We start from the raw sequence: 12664 nt of genomic DNA, 5'->3' as shown, positions 1-12664 counted from the left end.
GGAAGAGCGCACCGGCCACGGGCGGCGTGAAGAAGCCGCACCGCTACCGGCCCGGCACGGTGGCTCTGCGCGAGATCCGCCGCTACCAGAAGTCCACGGAGCTGCTGATCCGCAAGCTGCCGTTCCAGCGCCTGGTGCGCGAGATCGCGCAGGACTTCAAGACAGACCTGCGTTTCCAGAGCTCGGCTGTGATGGCGCTGCAGGAGGCGTGCGAGGCCTACCTGGTGGGGCTCTTCGAGGACACCAACCTGTGTGCCATCCACGCCAAGCGCGTCACCATCATGCCTAAGGACATCCAGCTTGCTCGCCGCATCCGCGGGGAGAGGGCGTAAAGTTTCCTCAGCTATCTCAATCCAACTAAAAAGGCTCTTTTAAGAGCCACCCACATTTTCTTTAAAATAGCTGTCCCTTAGTCTGTTCTGTTTCGATGAGTTTTGGTTTAGGATGTGAAGGTGGAAGTTTCCTCATGAGTTGCTGGGTAAACTTGTTTTTTGGGAATTTCGTGTAACTTTACAAGTGTCTGTACTATTTGAGTTAATTAAATTCTGGCAGTTTTGTATACCTTCAATTGGTAGGTTATGTGCAAAAGTTCCTCAAGAGTAGGAACTTTGCTGTCTCGAGTGAGAAGTGTAATAAACACATGCAGGTGGAGTTGGGGGATAGGTAGGTTTGGTAATAGAATTAAGCCGTGTTTTAGGTAGTTTGGAAGGGGCAGTAATCGGTGTGATGTGAAGGTCGGGTTATTTGAGTATGTGGATTATGTATGAAAGGTGAGCTGCTTTACCCACAAAACGCTGAATTTGGGTGAAGGTGGATGTGGATTTGCTGCTTACTCCTAAAGCTGTGTTCCCACATGTTTGGGCATTGACAACTGAGAAGCTAGAGCGTTTCTCGTTGCTTTCTAATGTCTCTTGAGACCTCAATTTGCTCAGTTCCAATCTCTGCCAAGTTAAAAGTGAAACAGTTTTTTGGCTTTCCCGTGAAATGTTTGACCTTTTACACAGAGAACAGTGAGAGCATTGTTTTGCTGATAGTTGACTTCTATAAAAAAAAATTAGACCTCTCAGTCAGGATTTCTAATAAACTTATTGGTAGCAGAACCCAAGACAGAACCCTGCTGGCTTCTGCACTTTCACTACTCAAAGTGTGGTCTACCACCAGCAGCATGTACATCACTTGGGAATTTGCTAGAAACGTAGATTTTCAGACCCAACCCAGGTCTACTGAGTCAGAATCTACGTTGTACCCAGTTCACCCCGTGATTCTTACAAACGCTAGATTAAGAAGTCTATTTTTTTAAATGGTGTTTTTGGTCTCATCAAGAAAAGCAGCCTGTCTGTGAACTCTTACCAGGAGAAAGCATTTGCAAACTACACTTATTTATGTAATAGAATGAAATTTCTGTCAAGCAGTTGCACATAACAAGGTGCCTCTAGAGTTTGATTTCATTATGGATCAGTGGTCTCAGTGGTGACTGCACATTACAGTCAATTGGACCTTTTTGTTTTTTTGTTTTTTTGCAGTACGCGGGCCTCTCACTGTTGTGGCCTCTCCCATTGCGGAGCACAGGCTCCGGACGCGCAGGCTCAGCGGCCATGGCTCACGGGCCCAGCTGCTCCACGGCATGTGGGATCTTCCTGGACCGGGACACGAACCCGTTTCGGCAGGCGGACTCTCAACTACTGCACCACTAGGGAAGCCCTGGAGCTTTTATTAAAATATTTTTGCTTGGGGTCCAATCAGTATGACTATAATTGTATGAGGTGGGCCCAGGCAACAGTAATTATTAAAACTCAGGTGCTTCCAATAGGTAGCTAGGGCCAGGACTAAATATTGAATAAATTCCAATCTTGTGGTTAGCTCCTGTTGGACTCCAGGCTTAGCAAGGAGTTACCTAACTGAATCAGGCTTTCCTTGTAGTTCCAAAGGAGGACTTTCTGGCTTGCTTGATGACAGTTTATCTCACTGCAATGAATCAAATAGTATTTGGCTTTTATAGCAATTTCTGAGGACAGGGCTAATGTGTGTCTATATTGAGAAATGTAGCTGCTTTCAGTGGTTGACATTACTAGGTTTTCAGGGATGCTACAAGGAGGAACATCCTGGAGAGTGGATACCTCTCTGTCTTCACATTGTGCTTTCCTGTACAGATTAGCACAAGGTCTTGTTTGGTCTTTCAGATGGCCTTTCTCCATAGCCTTAAAAAAAAAAAAAAAAAAAAAAAAAAAAAATTATTTAGGAATTTATCTCCCCACCCCCACCACCCACCCTGGATATTGTTTCATTTTTTAAAACTTAAAAAAGATTTTTTTATTATGCAACATTTGAGAATATATGCAAGTAGAGATAATAGTTTAACAGACCCTACGTACTCCTCACCCAGCCTCAACATCAACACTGGCCAAATTTATCTATACCTCTTCTACCTTGATTATTGTCAAGCAAATCATATCATTTCCTCTCTCAATATTTTAATATACATCTATTTTAAAACCTAATTGTGATGCCATGATTACTCCCCCAACAAACAACATTTAACATTGATGACTTTTTAAATTTATTTATTCCACATACATTTGTTGAGTTTACAATGTGCCAGATGCTTTTCTGTGCACTGGGAATACACTTGGAGAACAAAACAAACAAGATTCTTTGCTCTCATGGAATTTACATTTGACCCTGGGATAGACAATAAATCAGATAAATATCATATGTAATATGTTAGATGGCAAGAAGAACAATAAAGCAAGAATAAGGATTGTCATGGGGAGTTGAAATTTAGATAAGGTGACCAATGAAGACGGCAGTAAGGAGGTAGTTATTTCAGCAAAGAGTTGTGAGGAAGAAGTTGTGGAAAGAGAAAACGGGAGACTTCCCTGGTGAGTGCCGCAGTGGTTAAGAATCTGCCTGCCAATGCAGGGAACGCAGGTTCGAGCCCTGGTCCGGGAAAATCCCACATGCCACGGAGCAACTAAACCCGTGTGCCACTACTACTGAACCTGCGCTCTTGAGCCTGCGTGCTGCAACTACTGAGCCCGCGTGTCACAACTACTGAAGCTTGCACGCCAAGAGCCCGTGCTCCGCAACAAGAGAAGCCACCGCAATGAGAAGCCCACACACGGCAACAAAAAGAGTAGCCCCTGCTCGCCGCAACTAGAGAAAGCCCGCACGCAGCAACAAAGACCCAACGCAGCCAAAAATCAATCAATAAATAAGTTATAAAAAAAAAAAGAGGGAGAGGAGGAGGAATGTTGAGTTGCCAGGGTGGCTATGTGGACTGGAGTCGGTTGGGCGCTGTAGGAGGAAATAATGGCAGAGAAATGAAAGGAAGCCAGATCATGCAGGGGCTTGTAAGTCACGGTAAGGAATTAGGCTTTTGCTCTGAGTGAGATGAAAGGTCTTGAGAGGAGTTGCACATAGGAGTTTTTGTGTCCCTCTCTCTCATTTAATCGGGTTCTGCTTTATTTTCAGGTGGTCTCAGTTGTGCTCCAGCACAAAAATCAAGGCCCATTTTTCTTTATTTTGTGCTATTCAAACCTTGAAAATAGAAGCTGACCTGGAGAATTTATAGTTAGGGAGAAAAGAGAAAATCATTTATAAAATATAAACATTTGGGGTTAAAGGTGACTCATAGCATAGTACTTCCATTTACTAGTTTTATGGACACAGGCAAATTGTTTACCTTCAGGTAACAAACGATTTATTTGAATTGAAAATCAAATGTCTTCAGGAACCAGGCCAGGGGTTTTTGTATCAGGAACAGTGGTGAGCTATCCAGCTTTATATCACTAGGTCAGTCAGTAGTGACCTTCTGGCTGAATACAAGCCCCCTGAGTTGCAAGGTCCATGTAGCACTCTTGGTCTTTATTATGTCATTTGCCAAGTAGAGATGTTAACAATACCGGCCTTGGGAACTGTCCAGATTCATGATTTTATCAATTCAAAGTCTGTAATTTAGTGCCTATATGGATTATTTAATTTAATCCTCACAATAACTCTGTGGGTTGGGGGGCCATTATCAGCTCAAATATGATGATGAGGAAATGGAAGCATAGTGAGGGGAACTACCTCTCACAGGGGTTCATTTGGATAAAACTGTCATGGACTTTATCTCCAGCACTAGAGAATGGATGGACATTTTGTGTTATGTGCATATGTCCATTTTACTTCATCCATCCATTCATCAAAAACTTTTTGAGTGCTTACTACGTGCTCAACAATGTTCTAGGTGCTGGAAAGAGCAATGCATAACATGGCAAAGATCCTACTCTGCGGAGCTCACAGACGATCCTTGTGGGAGACAGAAAATAACAAAGATAAACAGTCTTTTGGTAGGTAAAGAGGATTAAGAAAACACAAAGAAAACAGACCAAGGGGATTAAGGACTGCCACAGAGTGGGAGATGGGTGGTGGATAGTTGTCATTTTAAATAAGGTGGGTGGGGAAAACTTCACAACTGAGATGAGACATGAAAGCCAGTGTCATGAAGCTTGGAAGGGAGAGGGGTCTTCATACATCTGTAAGAAGATCATTCCACACAGAAGAAACCGTGATTGTGAAGGTCCTATGTTGGGAGCATCACTTGGAATGATGGTCGCAGGTCTGATAACCAACTAGATAGAACCAGTTTCCTCTTCTGTTTTCTCAAGCTGGAGTTCCAAGTCTCAAGCTCAGCAGTGATTTTACACATTTTTTTCCCCCCAAAAGTATTGTTCTAGTTTCCTGAGCACACCTAATTCAGATGGTAAACTGAGGCCGGGGCAGGAAGAGATGAGTACTAATCCCAGGGAGGACTGCCAGCCTGATTCAAGGATACCAGTCATTAAGGAAAGACCATTAATTATTTGATAATTTATTTAAAATAAAAAGTAAGATATTTTGAGGTTCCAAATAATCACCATCATCATTTTACTTTTCAGAAAAAAGAGAATTGAAATGTAATACTTCTAAAAAGGCTTTATACACTCTAACAAGTAAATTTTCTGAGATTACATTGGATAATTATGGATAAGTCTCCAAATATAAATAAAACTGCTCATCTGTTGGCTCATGGCTAATTGAACTCTATATTAAAACCTTCAAAATGGTGATGATTTGATGGCCAAACCCATGATTTTAAAAATAAAACAAAATTAAAATAAATTTATTTATTTATGATAAAGGTGTTACATGTTCTCAGCTGCAGATCTTGAGCTATAGCTGTGTCTTGGCACAGAACTAAGAGATCACATCTCTTCTGAACCCTTCCTATTGGGAGAGACTGCAGTCCAAATGCAGGGATTTTCATTATGGAGTGTAAACTATTAATTACTTTCATTTTTAATAAGTAGTGTTCAAGGAAAGAATGGAAAACTGGTGTCCTTCAGGTTTTGCCAGATAACTATGAAACTGTCGGGGAGGAAGAAAATGTCCTCTATCCTTTGCCAACTAAAGAATGTAGCTAGCTATCTGGTTCTACAAGGTTTGAGATCCAGCAAGTAAGAGAACTTCCTTTTAGAAAATAGAGATTGGGATCCTGCCTTGGTGGAGGGTATATTAAGATAAACCCCCAAACCTTGTGGACGAAGAATGTCACCTGCCATATCAGTAAACTAAGGATGTGGCGGCCATCAAGTCAGCTCCTGCAACCGCGCTCGCCTGTGCACCCTGAGGGGATTCAGGATGGAGAAAAACAGGATACTGGCCCTAGATGGTTGTATCAAAGGAATGATTTCAATGAGTCCAGACTCTTGCATCTTCCCGGATATAGAAAAGGGCTAACTTCATTAACTTGAGATGGCTGTTTTCTTTAACAGTAATCTTTTGACGTTCCAACTACGTACTTTTCTGTGTTTTTTTTTGTTTGTTTTTGTTTTTTTTCAAAAACTCCTATATATCCTGGATCCTCCTTTACCTCTTCAGGACCAGTCCCTCAGAGCTATCTGAGAGGCTGCCTCCTGGGCTTAAGTCCTCCATATACCTGCTGAATATATATCTCAACTCTTAGGTTATTATTATTTTTTCAGTTGACAACCTTACGGCTTATTGCAAGTTTATTCTCTGCTTTTATGAGTTCCAAAAAGGGTGTTCTAGATCAGCAAGTAGTTCTTTCTTCCAAGCAGTGGTTCTAGAGCCCAGGTGCCCTTTTATCTTTGTGTCTCAATTATCCTAAACACCTTGCTTTCACATGTTAAAAAATAAAATTTAATGGAGTAAATTTTAAAGATCTTATTGGGTTTACTCAGTGATTCATGAATCAGGCAGCATCCAGTCTAGCAGATAGAAGAGAGCTGTGAGGAGCTGTACAAAATAAAAGATTTTTCTAGGCAGAAGGGAGCAGGAACAGGGAAGTTACACTAGGAAAAAAAGTGGGTAGATTATTGCAAGGTTGCTTTCCTTTAGGGGTTGGCAGGGGTCTGTCCGGCTGATTACCTAACTGGTGCTAAGCAGGCAATTCCTGTTTGACTAGTTTAAGATTTCATTCCTGGGGAAGCCAAAACTGTAATTAAGTCTTGGTCTGATGATATAACTCTATTTTGGGCCTCTTTTGTTTCTAAAACACTTTTGTCTTGGGAGGGGAAAGAGCTTGGAAAGTCTTCGTGGGAGGTTATTATGCCCCAGACCTGAAAATGTCAAACTTTACTTTTATTTACATTCCATTGTTAGGAACTCAGCTATGTGGGCTAAGAAAGCCACACCCAACTACAAGGGAAGCTGGGAAACAAGGTCTCTGAGGGCTCAGGAAGAAGAGGTTAACAGCCAGTGTGCCTCTACCTCTGAAGGTTTATAGAGTTTATCTGTGCAGAACTGGGGCCCTGTATCTGTCACCTCAGATATCCACACTTGCTCTAATTCTCTTTCCAGAAAACCTGTGTATTTTCTAAAATCACTATGCATAAGTCCTCTGTTCTTTCCTGATAGTGGTAGACAGAGCATTGAAACAACAGAGTTCTGGGGTAGTCCCAACACTACATATGCTTGAGCAAGTCACCTATAAGAGTTACTGTATTATCTCTACAGATGGGGAAGCATGCTGAGTGATTCTGCATGATTCTGCATGATTCTGCATAATGTCCAAGGTCACCTGGCTAGTAAATGGTGACAACAAATTTCAGCCCAGGTAGTGAACCTCAAAGCCCTTCAATTTTAAGCATATTTCATTACTGTTCTATATTTGTATACATTATTATTTGCTCTATAGGACAATGTTATATGTCCTAGGTAACAGGGACCATATCTTATTAAGAATGACAACTAGAATGACAAGTGAGAAATTACCTGAATGCAGTGGTAGCCTCCCAATACACTACCAGGCAGGCCATTTCCAAGGTCATAGAACATAAAGTCTCACAGACCAATTTAAGTTCCCTGATTAATTTTATTGAATCAATTTTAAATATATAGCAAGAAACAAGAGAAAAGATACTGGACAAATGAACACATTTCGGATAGGTTGCAAAAGATCAGTTGAATCCTTGGTTTCACTTTTCATGTGAAACCGCCCTTTCCTCCTCTTCTCCCCCTTCTCCTCCCCCTCCCTCTCTACTATCTCTCTCTGACCCTCCCCTCTCCCTCTCTCTCCTCTCACTCCCTATCTTCCTTTGAATTTCTTCTCTGCTGAGAACTAGGTTGGACTTTGAGCAAAGGGGTCCAGCAGATGGAAGTGATTTGGAGCCAACACATGCTTGCTCTGTTGGAGAGATGCAGGGCTGAGTATACAGCCATCTAGGGAGGTCACCAGTGACATACCAAGCAAACATGTCTTTTATGTGCATGTTGTCTGTAGAGGGCAAATGGTACCAAAATGGGAGTCACCAATGGGTGGTCAGTTTAAGAACTCATAAATATTGGGTAACTCATAAATACTTAGTGTCTTACAAATATTTGGCACTTCTTGGTTCTTTCATCACTTTATATCTCCATGTAGCACACACAAGCTCTACTTTCTCTCTGTCTAACATCTCACGAGGTACTAACTTAATGATTTACAGTAAATACAGCTTCTGAATTTTGTATCTCATAAATGCCTTGCTTACCTATCCAACATTTCTTATGTTTCCTACTTATGAATTACCTACTTAATATTTATGAATTTCATCCATCCAGTTTGTTCTTGGTAGGCTCTCCATAGTAGAATTGAATAGTAGAATATATTTGAGAATATTTTCAAATAATAGAAAGAACATACCTTATACATAGAAAGGGATGAGTTCCCTAAGGAGAGTGGAGCGCCCATTCCAGGCCTGAGCTACATAGAGAGAAAAAGACTTTAATTTTGCTTAACCACTGACTATTTTAGGCTGTCTGTCACTTCTAGGGGTATCTAATACTAAGTCATACAGGTGCACATTAAAAAGAGAAGAAATCTTATTAAGGAGAATCTTTAAGAGGAATAATGGACAAGATTTGTTAGTATAGTATTCCTTTCTACATTTCAGTAAGATCCTACATTTCAGTAAGTCACAGCACTAGGACCAATACAAAATTCTTGTGGACCAATGATAAAACATGGTAACCTGAAAATGTAAATATATAACATCTGTTGTTAACCATAGTCCACAAATACAAACTTGAACTCTGCACATTGTGATTCCTTTCTCTCTTTTACTGTCTCCTCTTCCCTTGCCATCTCCCTTACTCCACCTCCCTTCCAGAATTGCCGCCAGAGAAATTAAAAATTTAAGGTTAAGTCAGTTTAGCTTTTGGCAATGCGCAAGTGACATTTAGACTGATACTTCCCTTCTGTTCGTTTGGGTACTGTCTAAATATTCATTTTAGACTATGAGCCCTGTGAGGAGAGAGATTGTTTCTATCCTGCTCATTGCTCTGTCCCTAGTACCTGTCACTTTTTGAAACTTAATAGGCTCTCAGTTAATGAATGAATAAACTCAGAGTCCTAGTTTTTCCACTCAAGAGTTCATTTAGAGAAGAATCTTGGGCACACTCAGATCTATGACCTCACAATACTCTGCAACTCCCCCCGACCCTCCCCAATCCAGCAGAGAATTGGCCATGAGAGTGGACTTATCAAAAGTCCACTTTTGATAAGGAGAGCAACTAAAGAGCTTTGATCGACATTGCAGGTAACCTGTCGTGTATGATCCTTAGTCTCATGGTATTTTGAAAATCTGTAGCTGAAATTGTATTGTTGCTAATTCCAATCAGCCTTAAGGGAAGACTGACTAACTCACTGGGCTGCCAGCCAAGGACTGTATCCAAAAATCAAGGTTTTATATTTCCAGGCTACTTGAGGTTTCTTACCCCTTCCTTTTCTCTATTACGTGAATAAGTAAAGATTTCACAATCATTTGATGGTTCGACTGCTAAAATTCTTAATAGCTTAGCAACTAAAACTGACTTCTCAGTTCTTAATATAAAACCGTTTCTCTGCTCTGTGCTTGCTAAAATTATTTCTTAGTAAAAAGAGCCCTATCTCTGAAGAAATTAGAATGGTAAAGATGCCTAGTCAATTTTCAAACCTGACCTTACTTCTCTCTAGAAACAAATAGTATGCAGCATTAGAGCCCCTTTTGAAAGTGTGAGTGGCTCTGAAAAGAGCCTTTGGGTTTAACAGCACCTGGAAACATTTACTTGGAGCTGGTGTACTTGGTGACAGCCTTGGTACCCTCGGACACGGCGTGCTTGGCCAGCTCCCCAGGCAGCAGCAGACGTACGGCCGTCTGGATCTCCCTGGAAGTGATGGTCGAACGCTTGTTGTAATGCGCCAGGCGCGACGCCTCGCCCGCGATGCGCTCAAAGATGTCATTGACGAACGAGTTCATGATGCCCATGGCCTTGGACGAGATGCCGGTGTCTGGGTGGACCTGCTTCAGCACCTTGTACACATATACGGAATAACTCTCTTTGCGGCTGCGCTTACGCTTCTTGCCATCCTTCTTCTGCGCCTTGGTCACCGCCTTCTTGGAGCCCTTCTTGGAAGCAGGAGCAGATTTAGCCAGCTCAGGCATGGTGTAAAGTTATCAAACAGACAAAAACTGACAACACCTGTTACAATGCTGGCCTATTTTTGTAGGGCTTCTATGCAAATAGGTGCTTAATCGATCTCAATTCCTGATTGGGTCAAATCAGCCAGTAGAAATCTTTTATGCAAATAAGGTGATTTCAAATCTGCTTTTTGATTGGCTGTTTAAGTGGAACTAACACTAGATATCCCCCCACCATCAGAAAAAATAACTTTCGTTTTCAAAATAGTGCAAAAAATTAATGTCTTGTCCTTAAGTATCTACTTGTGAGCTTTGTTTCTCTCTAGATCCAGACCTAAAGAGACAAACGCCCGATACAAATTTATGACTAGTTTTCTGCCAAAATTCAGTTACCGGGTTAGTAATTCTAGAAAAGAGAACATAGAAATTAGCTAAATATATAAATGTTTTCAAAAGTATGCCATTGGCATTCCCAATTCGGCTTGATCAAATTCGGCAACACTTAAGCTTTACGAAGAATTAAGGATCGTCACATTTCGTCGGCGGTAGTATTTTCATGTTTTCTAGGAACAGTGTCTGGAAGTGATGCCAGCATTTGTTGGAGAGCTGGGAATTATGTAATATGGTGCTTGCATTGCTAAAATAAACGTTTATTCAAAATCAGAACCTTTGATAAGTGACGAAACTGGACTCGATCAATTACATTCAAAACCGGAGTTTTTGAAAGGGCTCAGACCTCTGGAACGTTCATTTTCGTCTCTTCCCAAACTTAATCCCGAACAAGGGGATTAAAACAAAACCAATTAAGGTATATATAAAACATGTAACATACAGGGTGAATAAATGGCGGAGGACTTTAAGCGAGAAAATATAGAGCATACTGCAATAGATCTAGATTTTCTAAAGTGAGACCTGGTATCCAATCACAAGGCCTATCCAGTTACTTAATTTACGGCGCGGAATTTGAAGATTCGGACCAATCAGGAGGACTTCGCCTGTATAAATAAGAGCAACAGCACGGCTTGTAGTTGTAGCAGTGTTTGCAATCTTTCATCATGGCTCGTACTAAGCAGACCGCTCGCAAGTCCACCGGCGGCAAGGCGCCGCGCAAGCAGCTGGCCACCAAGGCGGCCCGCAAGAGCGCGCCGGCCACGGGCGGCGTGAAGAAGCCGCACCGCTACCGGCCCGGCACGGCGGCTCTGCGCGAGACCCGCCGCTACCAGAAGTCCACGGAGCTGCTGATCCGCAAGCTGCCGTTCCAGCGCCTGGTGCGCGAGATCGCGCAGGACTTCAAGACAGACCTGCGCTTCCAGAGCTCGGCTGTGATGGCGCTGCAGGAGGCGTGCGAGGCCTACCTGGTGGGGCTCTTCGAGGACACCAACCTGTGTGCCATCCACGCCAAGCGCGTCACCATCATGCCCAAGGACATCCAGCTTGCTCGCCGCATTCGCGGGGAGAGGGCGTAAATTGGCTTTCTTAATCGAGTGATAAGTAAAACCCAAAGGCTCTTTTCAGAGCCAATCACTTTATCATATAAAAGGTGCCGTAGTACTTGGTCATTAAGAGCACAAATTTTGCGCAGTCCCGAGAGACCTTCGTGGAGACAGTCTCGGAATTAAGCTCTTTAAAAAGCCTATGGTGTGTTTTTTTTTTTTTTCGGTTGCGTTGGTTCTTCAGTGCTGCATATGGGCTTTCTCTAGTTGCGGCTAGCGGGGGCTACTCTTCGTTGTGCGCGGGCTTCTCATTGCAGTGGCTTCTCTTGTACAGCACGGGCTCTAGGCGCGAGGGCTTCAGTAGTTGCAGCACTGGATTCAGTAGTTGCAGTGCGTGGGCTCAGCAGTTCTGGCGCCCAGGTTTAGTTGCTCCGTGGCATGTTGCATCTTCTGGACCAGGGCTCAAGCCCGTGTCCCCTGTATTGGCAGGCAGTCTTAACCACTGCACCACCAGGGAAGTCCTAAAAAGCTTATGTTTAAGTTTTTAGTGTAGGAACTGCCTCCACGGCTTTACTTGCACACCTCCGTTTGGTGTATTTTGTGTAGGTTTGGTACATTTAGGCGTGGATAAACGCTTGGTCTACACCAGGGTGCCCTTGCTCACCAGAATTGTGAGGCCCAGCTCGCTAGCAACCACAAGGACCTTGTTGAGGATTGTCACGGATATACCACGACCACCCCTAAAATGGAGCCAAGGCTTAGGTTATTAGCTTTATCACCAAAGGGAAGACCTTGACAGCTCCTGAGAACTTGGTGGCGGTCTTTACCCACCAGGTCTTCTCTACAAAGGGCCAAAGCAACCAACAGAGGCAGCTGGGTGGGTCTCTGAGTAGGAAAAAATTGAATGAACTCGAATGCAGGAATCATGAGCCTTTCAGCAGACGCCATTAAAGGGGTCTTTTTCTGGGCTTCCCTGGTGGCGCAGTGCTTGAGAGTCCGCCTGCCGATGCAGGAGACGCGGGTTCGTGCCCCGTGTCGGGAAGATCCCACATGCCGCGGAGCGGCTGGGCCCGTGAGCCATGGCCGCTGAGCCTGCGCGTCCGGAGCCTGTGCTCCGCAAATGGGAGAGGCCACAACAGTGAGAGGCCCGCATAACGCAAGAAAAAAAAATAAAATAAAATAAAAGGGTTTTTTTTCTGTTTTCCTAAATTCCCTATCTTAATCTCTAAATCAAATCTTATGAAAGTACCTCATATTTGTCAGTAAAACATGAAAATCAGCTGTAAGCTTGAAAGTTCTCTATTGCAG

The 12664-nt window shown here is 42.9% G+C and overlaps 1 protein-coding gene across 1 annotated transcript in view; it reads left to right on the top strand.

Annotated features, from left to right (window-relative positions):
• LOC103089763 (histone H3.1-like) overlaps positions 1-11442 on the top strand; it is an 11698-nt gene extending 256 nt beyond the window's left edge. Inside the window, exons 2-4 of the mRNA XM_007471262.1 lie at positions 1-328; positions 9554-9950; positions 10958-11442. Coding sequence (XP_007471324.1) covers positions 1-328; positions 9554-9950; positions 10958-11389 — 1157 coding nt within the window. The 3' untranslated portion in view covers positions 11390-11442. The remainder of the gene's footprint in view (positions 329-9553; positions 9951-10957) is intronic.
• The last annotated feature ends 1222 nt before the right edge of the window (positions 11443-12664 follow it).

Source organism: Lipotes vexillifer, unplaced genomic scaffold, assembly GCF_000442215.2.
Source record: "Lipotes vexillifer unplaced genomic scaffold, Lipotes_vexillifer_v1.1 scaffold56, whole genome shotgun sequence".
Classification (NCBI taxonomy): Eukaryota; Metazoa; Chordata; class Mammalia; order Artiodactyla; family Lipotidae; genus Lipotes; species Lipotes vexillifer.
The sequence above is the reverse complement of the archived record's forward strand: the minus strand, read 5'-3'. Positions and strand labels throughout refer to the sequence as shown.